The sequence below is a fragment of the Sitodiplosis mosellana genome, unplaced genomic scaffold, assembly GCF_009176505.1.
Source record: "Sitodiplosis mosellana isolate CC-2019 unplaced genomic scaffold, AAFC_SMos_1.0 Smas_scaffold_61, whole genome shotgun sequence".
NCBI lineage: Eukaryota > Metazoa > Arthropoda > Insecta > Diptera > Cecidomyiidae > Sitodiplosis > Sitodiplosis mosellana.
In genome coordinates this window covers 1,128,069-1,143,934 of record NW_022595303.1, presented here as the reverse complement: position 1 = coordinate 1,143,934, position 15,866 = coordinate 1,128,069, and the positions used below count along the sequence as shown (strand labels likewise).

The 15,866-nt window shown below is 35.8% G+C and overlaps 3 protein-coding genes across 6 annotated transcripts in view; all 3 read right to left on the bottom strand.

The window, feature by feature from the left end:
* The window catches only part of LOC129570602 (calcium/calmodulin-dependent protein kinase kinase 1), a 103,896-nt gene that overhangs the window by 30,853 nt on the left and 57,177 nt on the right, over nucleotides 1-15,866 (bottom strand). Inside the window, exon 2 of one of the 4 annotated variants that reach the window (XM_055450274.1) lies at nucleotides 9,755-9,850. The exons of the other annotated variants lie outside the window; for them this stretch is intronic. Coding sequence (XP_055306249.1) covers nucleotides 9,755-9,850 — 96 coding nt within the window. The remainder of the gene's footprint in view (nucleotides 1-9,754; nucleotides 9,851-15,866) is intronic. 4 annotated transcript variants of the gene reach the window in all.
* On the bottom strand, nucleotides 6,963-8,488 carry LOC129570604 (scoloptoxin SSD552-like). Its single transcript, XM_055450280.1, has 4 exons — nucleotides 8,433-8,488; nucleotides 8,198-8,293; nucleotides 7,927-8,076; nucleotides 6,963-7,800 (listed from the first exon to the last, which is right to left on the bottom strand). The coding sequence occupies exons 2-4, from the start codon at nucleotides 8,213-8,215 to the stop codon at nucleotides 7,096-7,098; spliced, it is 873 nt and encodes a 290-aa protein (XP_055306255.1). The 5' UTR covers nucleotides 8,216-8,293; nucleotides 8,433-8,488; the 3' UTR covers nucleotides 6,963-7,095.
* LOC129570603 (uncharacterized) lies at nucleotides 11,881-14,090 on the bottom strand. Its single transcript, XM_055450279.1, has 5 exons — nucleotides 13,965-14,090; nucleotides 13,837-13,883; nucleotides 13,634-13,750; nucleotides 13,279-13,437; nucleotides 11,881-13,131 (listed from the first exon to the last, which is right to left on the bottom strand). Exons 1-5 carry the CDS (start codon nucleotides 13,993-13,995, stop codon nucleotides 11,995-11,997), a joined length of 1,491 nt encoding a protein of 496 aa, XP_055306254.1. The 5' UTR covers nucleotides 13,996-14,090; the 3' UTR covers nucleotides 11,881-11,994.

Below are 15,866 nucleotides of genomic sequence, written 5' to 3'. Positions count from 1 at the left end.
GTCGTTGTCGTTGTCGTTGTCGTTGTCGTTGTCGTTGTCGTTGTCGTCGTAGCTGTGTGTAAACACGATAACTCAAAAAATAATTGAGATAATCCAAATCTGAAAGTCCCAAAAGTTTTGTATCCAATAAACTTAGTTTAAGTTCGAAGATGAGCCATTTTCGATTTGATCCTGGGGTACTTGCCCTAAGAAAAACCTCAAAAAATTGACACTTTTGTATGGGAGGTACCCGTGAATCGACTCCGATTGGCTTCAAACTTTCTGAGGTTTCATTTTTTATCGAAATTTTCTTGGAAAAAATTGAGGGCGAAAAACCAAACTTCTGCAAATGCGATCAACATGAAACTTTCAGAATATTATTTTTTCTCCAAAAAATGAAACCTCAGAAAGTTTAAAGCCAATGAGAATCGGTTTACGGCAAGCATCGGTTCGGGCATAGAAATATGTTTACCTAGATGCAGGTTTCGGAAGAAGAGCTGTCAATTTCTCCCATTCACGATACTAGCGCCACTGAGGTATATAGCAAATCAATGTAAAGTGGAGTTTATTTTGTAACTAAAATACGCGGCATTTTTGAAATTTCGTACTATTTCCGCACCTTGCCTAGATGTCCCATACTGCATAAATATGCCGAGCATAGACGCGTACGGATGACCGTGCGACGGACGTATCACCAGAGCCATCGTTGTTTGCTGTGTATTGTATTCATACACACACTAACGCGTGCATTTGCAATACACGGGCCGACCGTGCATTGCGAGACGCACGCGTTCGTGTGTGTATGAATACACAGCAAACAACGATGGCTCTGGTGATACGTTCGTCGCACGGTCCTCCGTACGCATCTATGCTCAGCATATTTATCTTGCATAGAAATATATCCGAACCCATGCTTGGTTTACGGGTACCTCTCATACAAAATTGTCGAAGTTTTAGTTAAAGTGAACGATTTTTCACTTTATTTTTATTATTATATTTTCACTGCCTTTATTTCAAGAAAAATTCACAAAAAATAACCAAAAGTACCTACGGACAACGCAGGCCAACGGTACGGAAAAGTTCGGTATTACCAATGTAATTCTTTTTATTTTTCAAAAAAATTTCGCTGAATATATTCGATTCCCAAAGAGTCATTCACCACATTTCCCCAGCCGATTATTCGAAATAATGAATTCAAAAGAATTTCTTCGAAAAAAATGATTTAAATGTTCGACGAAAGTACCAACCAATTGGTACTCATTCCACTCGGAGAAAACTTTTCAGACATCAAAAAAGTCTATTCTTCCAATTCAAGTGGTGGAAAATGCGAATTTCGAGTCGATTCACTAACAAATTAATCAAAGGATAATTTGGAAATGAGTTAAAATTGTCTTTGATGTGGAAGTAAGTCCTTTTTTTTGTATGGCTTTTATATTATCTTATGATCGGTTTCACATTCTTCATGTTGAATTTTCTTCTTATTCCGTTTGGGTCCTTTTTCTTTTTGTTTTCCATGCTCTGGTGCGTGTTGTTCTTGCATTTTCTTTTTCGCCTACGTTTTACTTCTTCTTCTACTTCTCTCGTTCTCTTTCATCCTTTTCCCACTTTTCGTCGTCATATTCTTCCTTCTACTCTCTTCCCTCTGCCTGCTTCTTCTTCTTCTTCTTCTTCTTCTTCTTCTTTCTTAATCCACCTTCATCATCGCTTTTCTTGCTCATTTTCCATTCGAAATTATCGACTCAACACGACCTTGGAAGCAAATTTCGGATGAATAAAAAACTGCACGCATTTCCGATATTGACCTAAATTGCGTGCAATATGTCTATGAAATGATAGAGAGAATTAAATTTCAAGCCATTTCGAATGTGAAATGATGTTAATTGAATGCTCTTTCCAATTTTTTTTTATTCATTCTCGCATTCCATTTCCCCTATGGTTGGCCTTGAACAAATCGGCACATTGTTTCCAATCACTTTATCCGTGGCACGTGTAAATTCAATGCTTTGAAGTAGCGCAATTGATTTACATTCAACGAAAGTAAATACCAAACTCATCATATTATTCCGAAAATTTGGCATCAGAATGGAAAACAATTGAAAATGCTTTGATGTAAGGCTTCTCTGAAATACACTCTTTCTTTCTCCTTTCCTCTCCCTCTCCGTTTCTATCTCTCATACAGCGTGAGAGTCTCGCACAAACCGAAAACCAAGTGAACCAAGACAAAATGATACGCACTTTGAATGAAATCAATAGCATGGCATTTGTTGTTGATCCTTTTGTCAGTCGCTTTCAAGCGGCAAGACAAAAGAAATCAATCGAAATAAATGTGCGAACGTCTAAATATAGACCGGGCACCGAAAATCCATCCATTTAGTTTTTATGGGTGAGGTCATTTACATCAAACTCTGTGAATTTTCGGGTGGTAGAGTATTATTTCCCCCATTTTCCAACAGAGCGTACGTGCAATATTCAGTGAGCGCTTTTGTTTGTTGAATCAGAAGCCGTGTAATCAAATGGTCATTAAATCATTTGTGTGCTAGATGGGCTTGTTTGTCGTCTTTATTTCCTTGTTGCACGCAATCAAATGGAACTTTTCGTTGGTTCGAAATCATGACAAATATTTTTTTTTTTTGGAGAATTCATTCGTATGACGTACTATAATGTGTTTGTATGGAGGTAATTTACACCATAACAAACAGTTTTCGGAACGGTATCGCGCGGTTCATTTTTTCCATTTATACCATTGACTAAATGACATTTTGATGAGATTTCCCATCGCTTTTCCTTCGATCGACATCGAACCAATTAATTATGAATTATAGGCGTATATTTTTAGAATCCACCCCAGAAATAGTTATTTGCGATGAATCACATTTACATTCATCGTCACTATTATTACCGTCTTCGAATGGTTCCATTTGAATCACTTTCATTTTCAGTCGGTGTATACAGGTATCTGGCACTCGATTTCAATTCTTCGCTGATTGCGCAAATTATTGCGAATTATTGCGGTGTTCAGCAAATGCGACAGACATATTTTAAAGTAATAATTGAAAATTTGCTCCGGAAATGTTAAAGGTGACAACTTTTCTCCAAATGCAACAATTCATAACTTATTTTTTAATAATTTAAAGTTCAACGGTGGAGCAAAAAGGTCATGAAAAGCAATTAAAAACCAAAGTTTTAGTGGAGTTTGGTTAGCATGCCATGGAAAAATGCCGTCAAATTGCTTGAATAAATGTTTTAATTTGTTCCATTCAGCAATGAAATTAACTTGGAACATGCTCCCGATTCGAATGAATGACGGAGAGGAGGAGAGAGTTGGAGAAATGGGAAGTAAATGGGTTGAAGAGAAGAGAAACAGGGAAAAAGGGAGAGAGCAAATGGGAGGAAGAGGAGTTTATATGAAAGAGAATGTGACATTACTAAACTAGTGTTCAACACTTGCAATGCATGTTGACATTTAAGCTCTCGTGCCAACTGCACGGTTTTTCGAATGAGAACGTCCTTTGACAATAGCACCAGTAATAACAATAACGAATACTCATAACCGAAAGTAAATTTTTCGTCATTGACATTAACTCGCCAACTTTCCACCGGGGACACATCAGCGCAAAAAGTAGCGAGTAAATGCAGTTTTGTATAGATTAACTTTGGGAATTTTTCGGTATGATTCACAGCTTTGAGTCGCAGCCTGTGACTAGTAAAAACCGCGACGGATTCGCAGTAAAAAGCTCTCATTCCATGACCGATTGGACACTCGCGGCACATGCATTTTCAATAAATTTAATTAAATTTATGTAACAATGTTGTTACATTGACAGGGTACTGTATGACGTTTGTTATGGGACATTTCAAAACGCGCATTTTCCACCGAGAAATCTGGTTGATCAACTTTATTTGAAGGCTAGAATTCAATTTCCATCGAAATTAGTCAAATTCATATCAACAATTTAATTGGACCATATGAAATAAACACATATATACGAACCGAATTGGCATTGCCATTGAACGATGCAAATAAAGTCACGAATCGATTTTTGGTGGTCACACAAATTGTATGAATTATTTATCGTGGACATGCACAACGCTTAAGTTCGTCACATTCGGGCAGGCTACGTAATGACGTAAATGCAACCCGATTCGATGGCTTTTTATTGCTTGACCACAAAAAGTTAAAGGGACGATTGATTTTCTTTTAGTCTAAAAATAAACACTTTGATTGCTTTGAACTTTGATATTCGTTTTTCTGTTTCTCTTCTCCTCTCTCACTCAACATTTCTTCGCTGCTCCTTCTATTTTGTTTCGTTTTTTCTACATTCGTCATTTTTGTTTGATTTTTCTACCTTTTCTGTTTATATGTGCTTCGAATTTATTTGACTTATGAATACTTTAGATCTTTTATCGACTTTGTCAAGCTTTTTTTTTTGGATTTCCCTCTACTTTTTGTGTCCATTGCCTCGTTCGTTTAGTATAAATAAACAAATTTGTTACATTTTTACTCAATTTTTCACTTATTTTCTCGTTTCCTGTTTTTCCTTCTCTTTTTTTACGTTTTTTCGCTTTTTCTTCATTTTTCTTTTCATTTTTTCCACATTTTTCTCGTGTTTCTGCTTTTTTTTTCTTTTTTCACTCTTTTTTCCCTCCTAGCTTCTCTCTTTCTTCCCTCCTAGCTTCTTTTTTTTTCATTTTTCTTGCTTTATTCCTCTTTTTTGACCATCTTCCACATTCTCTTTGTTTAACATTCTGCATTCTATATTTAGCCGTTCAAAAATCCCCTTTTAACTAACAACAGTCAGCGAAGGCCTCATTTAAAACCCATGCCCATCAAACTCTGGCTGGCTGGCTCATAATATGCGTCGCATTCAATTTACCCAAATCGATCTCATTAAATTCGCTCGCTAATCGTTAATGCATTCAATAATCCATGGAATTTATTCAATCGCATTTACATTGTAATGTGAATTGACGTAATTACCGATGCGATTTCCCGTAAAATGCATTCTCCAATAGCGGAAAATTCTATTCGAAATCCATAAATGTGCTTGAAAGTTTCGAAATCATTTTGCCTGAATAAATACAATAATCGTAATTTGAATTGCGTTAAAGTGTTTCCCGTTGCGCTGCAAACGCGATTTATTTGCTCAAATGCAACTCGTTTTAATTACAAATGAAGTTTTATCGAAGCGTTTTATTTTCATAATGGCTGAATGTGAAACGAAAATCAAGCCGATCGTTAAGTTCAAATCTAGGTTCAAATGCATTTCAATGTTATTTTATGCATTCCCATGAGCCAATGTAGACTGCCGCTCGTTTTGATACGTAGATACCAGAAATTAATTTAAATTCATTGAAATTCTCGTGAAAATTGCATTCAAGAGGGAATATTTTAATATTGGATTTAAATAAAATTATCCGTCTCTTGTGTTGCACAAGGGTTGGGAACCAACTCTCAAGCTCTCTCACACACACGTAATGTTTTCGTTTACATTTCCGCTCATGTTTTTCCTTCGTCGAGTGGTTTGAATTGAGACGAAAAATCAACATTCAAGACAAATATTTGCTATCTTGTTGTGCAGCTTCATTCTCTCTAATTAACTGATGAAAAACTACGATGAATAAGCATGGCGAATGGCACATCTAGTGTGAGTTAGCATTGGTCGCCCATCAACCGGATCGTTTCTTTTGCAGTCTTTAATGACACTCAAAATGAATCAATTCCATTGAATCGGTTGCCTGTTTTTTGCTTCAGCCCTTTTTGTCGTCATTGCATGACTCGTTTTGGCACGTTTTACTTTGGAGCAGCTTTTTTTGACATAGCAAAATATCTCGGGATTCCGTACAGAACATTTCATTGAATTTGCTCCATTGCAACCCAATTATTATGATACACTTACTGAAAAATGTGCTGAAATGAAGCAATTGTGCCAAACTACCGTTATCAATCAGCTTCAGTTACAAAACTGCCTGTCAATCAGTAGACGAAGAAGCTTTTTCTACAAAACTAAAGATGGCTTGTGCAAATATTCTCCGCCTTCTCTCCTAAAGGATCATTTTCATTCGAAAATGGAATGCAATGGGAGAAATCCCACGCAATATGTGACCATTTCATTTAGCTGTTCCGTCTTTACACATATGGCAGTAAATTCTATTTGCTCCATTACTATTTACTAAAGACACTCGACGCGAGAAAAAGGGCAGCTGCTGTGCTGCTGCATCAATAGCATGATTCCAAGGAACTTGATGTTGTGCTTCACGAAATTGAAATTTAAATTCACACTCTTGTTTATTCACACGCTTTCTTCATTTGCACAAGTAAATTCAACATGAATGACGCTCGTTAGTTTTGTATCATGTGAGGATGTGGCGCACGAGTGTGAAATTCACACTGTGAACGGCGTTCACTGAACGCATACCTTGATTTTGACACTTTAACTTCAAACGGAATTGTGTGAAATGGACATTTGAACAAAGAGTTTTCTTAGATTTTTTTTTTAACTTCAAAAGAGATCCAGGAATTTTTGGAGAAACTTAGAAGACGGCGAGGAAGGAAAAGATTTTTTGCAGCTAACATACTTGAAATCGGTCGAAATCGGTTGAAATCAGTTAAATAACCAAGAACCAAACATACATTGTAATATTCGGTGAGTGTCACTAAAAAAAATATACACACTCATCTAGTGAGTGAGACGCATGCGGATGGGATGAAGCAAAGCGAAAGGGAAGCGCGCAACTAGAACATAGAGTCAATGGCTAATACGTGTTTGTGTAGTCCCGCTTCTCTTTCGCTTTGCTTCATCTCATCCGCGTGCGTTTCACTCACTAAATGAGTGACCATGCGTCTCACCGAATATTACAATGTATGGAACCAAAATTGAATCAATTCAGAACTCATGAATCATGAGTCATCATTAGTTTTGATTTATGAGTTATCATGAGCTGATTCATCACAGTTTTATCGAATGAAAAACGCTTGATTTTACTTCTGAATGCATTTATTTATTGTTTTTTTTTGCAAAGGGTTTTGGTTGACTTGTTTATACTTTTGATAAGCAATCTAAGGAGAATAAAAAAAAATTCTGAAATTAAATTCAAACTTCAATGAATTTTTAACCGTTAAGCGATTAGTATTTTTGCAATGACAGTATTCAGCGCTAAAATTATTATATGGGCCAATATATTAACGTTTTTGTTACTTCTACTGGAGTTTTGATTGTGCTTTGCCTTTTGAATTGATTCGTTTGTCACATTTATTGTCGATTTCTTCGATGTGCTTTCATCGATTGTTTTTCCGTTGTGAATCCATTTGGTCACTGGTGGTGCTTCGCTTATAGATAATACCTTGATAAATTCATTTACATTACAAAGACCGGGATATTCGCGGTTCATTCCCATCTGACACTTTGAGCCCATTGTACCATTTTCATATACGGATGAGCCCATCATGTTCGTTTTGGCGTAATTGCATGCAATATAAACATCGGCCTGATTTTGAGCAATGGCACATCCAATGGCGGCTGAATCACCCCAAATCATTTGTGTGAAATGACCAATTTCCCACCAAGGGGCACTATTACTACCGAATGCCTGAATCCACGAAATGTTTTTGACAAGTTTATATTCTTGAAACCAGATATCCATTGATGTTTTGACCCCACGCATTATATAATCATCGTTTATAGCATCTTTATCCGATGTCCACAGTTTGTAAAGATTTTGACCGGCGAATGGAAAACGCTTTGTTTTACGACACTGATCGTGATCCATTTGACATTGAAGAACATTCGCGAGTGCGAGCATTTCTAATTCATCGTCCCAAACCTGGGTGAAAAGAGGCGAAAATCGGATTTATTCAAAATTCAACTTCCGAGCATAGAGTCAATTTCGAAATTCTTCAGAAGAATTTTTTCTCTTTTTTTTTGAGTAAAAAACCAAAGAATCACTTACAACAGTTGCCATTCTGGTCGCTGCTGAATTCCAAAAAAACCGACCTTTAGCAACCAAACTTCGTTTTGCGTTATGTTCATTTAAAAATAATTCCCGGATTTCACGAGTTATCGGAACATGTGATGCATTTTGACAATTTCGTCCGAATTTCTATGGTTTAATAAACGATTTTATCATTGAAGACCATCGTATGATATTTGGTCGTTGAAATCAACGAAAAGTTGCTTCAATTTTGATTGAACGTTGAGTGAATATTGTTTGAACAACTTACTAGTCCATTGGTACACATAACATGTTTTTTCAGTTCATTAGTATAAAGGTCTATGCACGTGAGCTCAGCACTGCAGTAATAATTGTCATCATTTTCCTTCAAAAGAATTTGTTATTGATTTTTTTCTCGGTTGTTTGAAAATGTTGATAGTTTGATTCAAAAAAATTTTGGACGAAAAATGACCGTTTAAAACGACTCGTTTTTCTTTCATTCAAATTGATTCTTCAATAATTACCAATTGTCCAACGTTTGTTTCGACAAATAAAGCCACTGCAAGTGTTAATAAATTCAGAAATGACTTTAAGCTCAGACGACTTTCAAATAGAATTGAATATTTACCTAGCACAAAAGCTGTAATTGAAACCATTTCACCCAGATTCAACTTACTTTCTTTCACTCAACTAACTGACTGTGTACAGTTAATGATTTGAACCAGGAATTTTTTTATTATAAAATTTATACATAGTGAGTAAGATTTCTTGAAATTAATCTGTTGCTGTGCATGATTCCACATAAAAATATCTTGAAATGGAAAACGGGGTATGTATTCTACACGTTTGCTTCGTTAAAACTACACGTGGAATGCAATCGTTGCTATACGTGTTGATGTGACATTTAGCGAAAAAATGTACTCTTTGGGTAAGAAAAAAACGTATCTATTTCACTTTAAAAGTGTATCGAGTAATACTAGTGACAATTTAGTTGAATCCATGAGTCACCGTTCTGGTCAGAAATACATAACATATCAAATCGTTGTGTTGATTAACTACAAATACACAATCGTGCATTTAAAACTAATTTTGATTACTAGTTTAATCACAAAGTCACACAAAAGTTGATTCATGATTTCAAATACAATGTGCCAACAAAACGAGTTCAAGCTATGGTGGAAAATACCGCAGTTCCATATCTGAACTTGTGCATAGCTATATATGAAATCGTCCAGAAATGTATGTTTCATTTCGTTGAAATTTATTAAGACGTAATATGTGTAAAGCATCTGTCACAATTGAACTGAGTCAACAGAAAAAAAGGGTTTTCCGTAATTTATGCGATGAATACATTTCAATCCGTAGGAATGATGCTAATGTGCCCATTAAATCACTGTTACAGCCCTTTGTACTAGAATTAATGAGAAATAATTGGGAACTTTTCAAGTATCATCAGTGCACGGTTGCAATGACAGTTACAAGTGGAACAGGTACAAATTTGGGCACCTGAATATTGTGCTTAATATAAAACCACAAAGGGTGAAAAAAAACCATTTATCAAAACGTCGGAATATTTGATAAATTTCGCATTTTTTCGGCCTGTTATCTAGTGTTGTCGACGACTTGTCGTGTGCGTCATTTTGTGCATAGCATGCGTATTCTAGATAAGTTTTTGAGTATTAAGTAAGCAATGCGGCATTTCGAAATGTCATACACGTGTCACATTTTGCTTTGTATGAGTCAAAGAAGACTAATGTAAGAATATCATTCGGAAAAATAAATTCGATTCGGTTTCATTCGAGAGAAAAGTTTGATTGTATCATGAAAGAATTAAGAGGAAAAACACCTTGAAATCCAATGGAAGGGTTTGATTGGCTCAATTTTGCATTTGTATTTTGAACCTCTTCCTGCGTTGTTAATTCACAAATCAAGCTTGACTTACCTGCAAATAGAAATAGAAGAAAATCGTTAATTTTTTTGTATTTCATGAAATTTTATTATGAAGCAAATAGATGAATAATATTCAAGTGGAATTAATTCATCATAAAATATGTAGAAATGTCTACAATAACAGTCACGTCCGGTAAAACATCTGGAAATACAGATTTAGATCATTTCGTTGTGGATACCGATAGCATGACTAATTATTCAGCCCGAAAGAATCAAATCAATTTAGAAAACGGAATTTCATGGAAAACGACCAGAAACGTACTGATAATCATTCCTTTTGTTGCTTATGCGTAAGACTTTTTCCAAAATATTTAACTTTTATCAAAAACAGATTTGAGTGAAATGTTGAATGCAGGAAATAGTGATTGACTCATAGCCGAAATTTTTTCGCATGATTTTTCGCTTTTTCTACATATCGCAATCATTTGGGTCACCATAAAAACCATATTTTGGTTAATCATTTGCCTCAGTTCATTAAATTAACTGGTTGAAACCAGGTGGAATCTCGAAAAAAAAATGGTTTTGAAAACCGTTCTTGTGTTGGATAAATGTAAAAAAAACTCCTTGATTACATTGGAGTATTCGAAAATTTTCATTGTGTTTTTTTTTTCATTTATTTACGATTTTAGTGGTTTTGGTGATAGGAATCAATGCTGAAATCACGGTAAATATTAAACAATTTACTTTAAAATGCGATTCCTTCAAAAACATGCTAAATTTTGACCGTAGAAATATTGAACACTTTCAATAAATTCAAATTCGTTCAATAGCAATTCTGTCTGTCTTTCGAGACGTAATAATTCAATATTACTCCTTTACTAATTAGGAAAATAGCGACTCCTACTACTGCAGCAATAAGTTGACATGTACGAATTCTCGTGGTGAATCAAGAAAACACATCATATGTACCAAGGGATTAGTAAGTTGTTTACACTCTTGATTCAGTAGACGGATTGTCGCCTGGTGATCCACATTGAAGACATTATTTTCACATTTGTGAATATAGAAATTCGATTCAGCATGTCCAAATCCAACCTATATTCCAATGATTGACAAGCTTAAGAACGTGTTTTCGAATGGGCTCAACGCAAAGTGGAATTTAGTGGCTGAGGACGAGCTTGATGGTGGTTTTAAGAATAAACCAGCGACAAGAATTGCGATGCTAGTAAATGATTTGCTAATATTTACTTGAAAAACAATGTGAATTTGAACGTTTATCTGGACATTCATACAGATAAAATTTATTGAAGAAATTTTAAACTCAGCGTTTGGCTCTTTTTTTTACACAGGTTTGGGACAACGAATTAGAAATGCTTTCGCTTGCGTTTGTTCTTCAATGCAATTTCCTAGAAACATCTCCCTGTTCCAGAACAAATAATTATCAATTCTCCAATTTCTGTTTTCTTATGCAAGAGATGATCAACCTATAGATGAGGAGGGCTTGGATTACATCATATCGAGGTGATTTTTTCGCTAGAGCATATGGCAGTTTCGTAGAAATGATTATCAGTAATGCATCTGCCATTGGATGTGCTATTGTTAAAAATCCAGGCCAAGTTCATATTGTATGCAAATATGACAATGGGTCCACGGTGAATTTACCCGTATATGAATACGGTCGCATGGATACAAAGTGTCAGGCGGGAATGAATCCTGTACTTTGTAAAGTAAATGAAACGAATATCAGCGACGCTCCACCAGTGATCGAATGGATTCAAAATGGAAAGAAGGTTGGACAAGCTGTTTTGAATTGTTAACGGTTCGGTGCAGCCAATAAATTGATTGGATCACCAAAAGCGGCATTCGATTTAATCATTGCAAAAATATTCATCTTAGAATATTGTAAACTGGTTAACAGAATATTTACGAACTTAATTTGTAAAAATCGCCGGAAATCAGGCAACCATTGGAGAACAATTTTTTTTACTCAAAGCCATTTAATATTTCATTCGATTGGTTGAGTTTCGTTTTTAAAATCAATAAAAAATTCTCTTTTGAAGAAAATTCAATGAAATTTATTTTCATAAATATACAAAAATTTCATGGATTTCATGCCCGTTTTGACGTTTTTGTATCATTTTTGCTTCAGATGTAAATTTCAAGATAAATGCCTGCGTTCAGCCTTGTTTATATGGTTTATTTAGGCATTAAAGTAGTTTTTGTTGCAGGCTTTGAAGTGGTCTTGGGCTTAGCGGTTGTTTTCGGTTTTGGCGTTGTTTTTGCTTGCTGCTTTTGAGTCGGCTTAAAAGTAGTATTGCCCTTCACGCCTATTTTTTGGGTAGTTGGCTCTTGCTTTTTCTTTGTTGTTGGCTTAGGTGGGATTTTTTTCTTCGGTGTTGGCTTAGGCGGGATTTTCTTCTTCGGTGTCGGTTTAGGAGTACTTTTTTTAGTCGGTTTAGAAGTGGTCTTTGCCTTCGGCTTAGAAGTAGTTGTGGCCTTCATGGTTGGTCTCTGGTTGGTTTTGCTTTGCTGCTTGGGCCGGAACGTTGTTGTTTTTACGGTTTGTTTTGATTTCTGGGTGGTTGGTTTCGGCTTTGGTTTTGGTTTTGGCTTTGGCTTGGGTTTTGGCTTTAGCTTAGGCTTAGGCTTAGGCTTAGGCTTAGGCTTTGGCTTTGGCTTTGGCTTTGGCTTTGGTTTTGGCTTTGGCTTTGGCTTTGGCTTTGGTTTAGGCTTTGGCTTCGCGGTTGTTTTCGGTTTCGCCGTCGTTCTAACATCTGCTCCATCCCAACTAAATCTCTTGCCATTCTTTTTCCACTTGACCAATGGTGGCACTTCACTTTTGTCCTTCGAAAAAAGTTGTCTGTCATCAGTGAAATCTTCAGTTTCCTTACAAAGGCCGGGATATTTATCGTTCCTTCCTTTTTGGCACTTTTTACCAACTTTACCAATGTCATACACTCGATGATTGACTATATTCCCCACCGCATAATTACAAGCGATGTAATAGCAATTTAAATTTTTAACAACTGAACAGCCCATCGCGTACGCTTTATCTTGAATCATTTGTGTAAAGTGACCGATGGCCTGTTTGGATCCCATTTCTGGATATGAACTTATCCAATCAACATTCGTAAAATACTTGTGCTCCTCAAACCAGTCGTGCATCGATCTATTTAATGCATCTTTAACGGGTATTAATATTGGATATGCACAAACTTGAGCCAGATTTTGACCAGCGTACGTGTGACGCTTTGTTCGACGACAATCATCGTGCTCGATTTTACACTGGGCAACATTTTGTGCAGAGATCATTTCCAATTCATCGTCCCACACCTAAATTTGATTCGTCGTAATTCATATGGAAATAAAAATCATGCGATTAGTGAACGTAAGTGAACCAAATTACACCATGGCAGAAGAAGTACGAAAAGTTCGAATATAAGGTGGAAAAAAACTATTAAATCTCAAATTTTCACTCACAATAGTAGCCATTCTTGTGGCTGTTTTGTTATAAAAAACACCTTCTAGTTTGCCCTGTGCAACTAAACTCCGTCTTTCATTATGACCTTTCAAAAGTATTTTCTTGATTTCATCAGTGATCGGAAGAAATTTCGCATTTTCACAGGTTGAACCGAATTTCTACGGAGTTGAAACGATTTTTCGAAAGAAAAGAATATGAAAAAATGAAAATAAAAGAACAATAATGAGATAAAATGGCAAAAAACGAAGAAAAACGAAGAGTTCCTGAGAGACGAAAATGAGGGAAAAGAAGGAACGAAATAGCAGATCAATTTCCAACATCAATCAGAAATCCGATCTCTTCACAAAAACTCACTCTTCCATTAGTGCACATAACATGTTTCATTAATTTCTCGACCAATATACCATCGGGCTCCCTTTCGTACGCTTTACACGTCAATTCATCGCTACAATAATATTCATCGTCGTTTGCCTTGAAAAAGTGATTTTATTTTCAATATTCTATGTCTTTCGGATGTTCTTTTACTGTGTATTCTGTTGAATGGAGAGAATATTTACCCATTTTATCGGTATTGCTTGTGTAACCGAAACAACTATGAGCACAACTGAATACAAATGGATAAATTTCCAGAAGAAAATTTCAATTTATTCGAATTTTGACAATAAAAACACAATTTATTATTTACCGAATGGAGCAGAAGCCGTGTTTAGGTTCATTTTACTGAACGACTTGCACTTAATGAACCAGAAGCTCCCACCGTCAACAAAATTGTTTATTCAAACTGCGAGTTTCATACTGAATGTACTTTGGTATTCCTAAATCCAAACGGTTGTTCGAAAACAAATTCTTATCAATCAAGTGAGAGTGTTTCACAATCAAAAGAGAGAGTATACTATACCGATACTAGCTGATAATCGTGGCATAAACACATGTCATAGAAGTGATTAAAATTCGTTTAATCATTTTTCGGCATAATGTCTCAACGGCAAAATTTCCAGGCGAAACTCACTGATAATTGTCAGATTTTTTTTATTATTCATTAAATTTCAGTGACAAATCAGTAATCTCGTCAACTTGGAAATGAATCAAATACTCAACGGCTATATTGATTAGACTTTTTGGTCACTTGAGATAATGAAAAACAAACAGTTTATTAAGTCTGTAAACTCCTCGTAAATTTTTGAAAACACAAACGAAAAATAAACAAAATTATTTTGGTGCTGATGAGTTCATTTGTTTAGCGAAGAACGTATTTGATTCGACACAAAAATGCCTTGGTTTTAGTTTGATATTCCATATTCAAATCTAAGCTTGTTCAAATCGGTTGCTATGGATAAACATCCAAAATATCAGATTATATTCATTCAATCGACCCAAATTCAAGCAGAAAATTGAAGAAAAAAAAATGCGCAAAAATCGAAATATGAGACATATTTGAAGAGTATTCAAAATTGAAAATTCATCCCCCGTGTTCATAGTTTACTCCCAAAAAAGTGTCTGTTTCAAAATCAATCAGCGTGTGTTTTCATCAGCATTTTTATCATTTCTGCTCCGATTGGCAACGGCACTGACATTGAAGAAGATTTATCCGAGAACGAAAATGCATGGAATGGTTTTTCGTTTGTTTGCCCAAATATTTCATGACTCACTGATTTTTGCTTGATAACAGAACATTTCGTGTGATTGACCCAATTCTGTCGTTTATGCATTGAGACTCATTTTTGGAACATCTCCAAGAGTTTAACATGGTGTGTGAGTTTTGTTCATCGCAGACAATGCAGTGCCGAAATCAACTCATTCACACATTGTATGAGTTGCACAATACACAATTTTCTGCTCAATCGGAATTATAGAGACAAGCACAAAAAGGGGAAAGAAGCGACAAGTGCAAGAAAATAGGGAATGTGATAGAGGTAACGAGAGAAGAAAGAAGACGAGAAAATGTGGAAAGAAGGCAAACGATAGAGAAAACAAAAAAATTGAAAAAGCAAAAAGGCACATAAATCTAGACACATTTGAGAGAAGTTCAGTGAAGCTTAAAGTGTTCAACATGCACGAAAGCGATATAAACTCGTTTGAAAATCCGGTTGTCCTTTCATTGATTGAGATATTGTGATTATTTGTTTTCCAGTCTAACGGAAACGAGATAAACTCCGAAAAGTTTACCCGTTGGAACGAACGATTGGACGGCCGTATCATTTCCCACAGCCTTATGCAAATCGATGTTACCCAAACTTTGTTCCGAATTACATTTTCCACTATCTATTTTAAGCTGGTCCTGAAATTTGAACAACTTTACCATCTCAACTTCTGCAATTTAATCGGTTCATTTGGAGTGGTGGCTTTTCCTCAGCCAAGTTTGCGATGCGACGCTCCAATCGATATTGCGTAAGGTCTATGATTGTAATTGTCGAAGTTGTGCCATTAAAATCGATTGATCTCTGTTATGAGAGGCACAGAGAGAGAAAGAGAGAGAGAAGATAGAGGCAGAGGGAGAGAAATAGCTAGAGGCAGAAAGAGAGATAGAGAGACCGATAGAGAATAAGGAAGAGAACGTGAGAGCACGGTGTGTTTGGTGACACGTGCA

Excerpts from the sequence above, each read along its gene's own strand:
- LOC129570603 (XM_055450279.1), bottom strand. The coding sequence starts at position 13,995 with ATGAACCTAAACACGGCTTCTGCTCCATTCG. Across the intron at positions 13,438-13,633 it reads TTATGTGCACTAATGGAAGA|AAATTCGGTTCAACCTGTGA; the intron begins GTGAGTTTTTGT and ends TCAACTCCGTAG. Across the intron at positions 13,132-13,278 it reads CCACAAGAATGGCTACTATT|GTGTGGGACGATGAATTGGA; the intron begins GTGAGTGAAAAT and ends AATCAAATTTAG.
- LOC129570604 (XM_055450280.1), bottom strand. Across the intron at positions 7,801-7,926 it reads CGACCAGAATGGCAACTGTT|GTTTGGGACGATGAATTAGA; the intron begins GTAAGTGATTCT and ends CTTTTCACCCAG.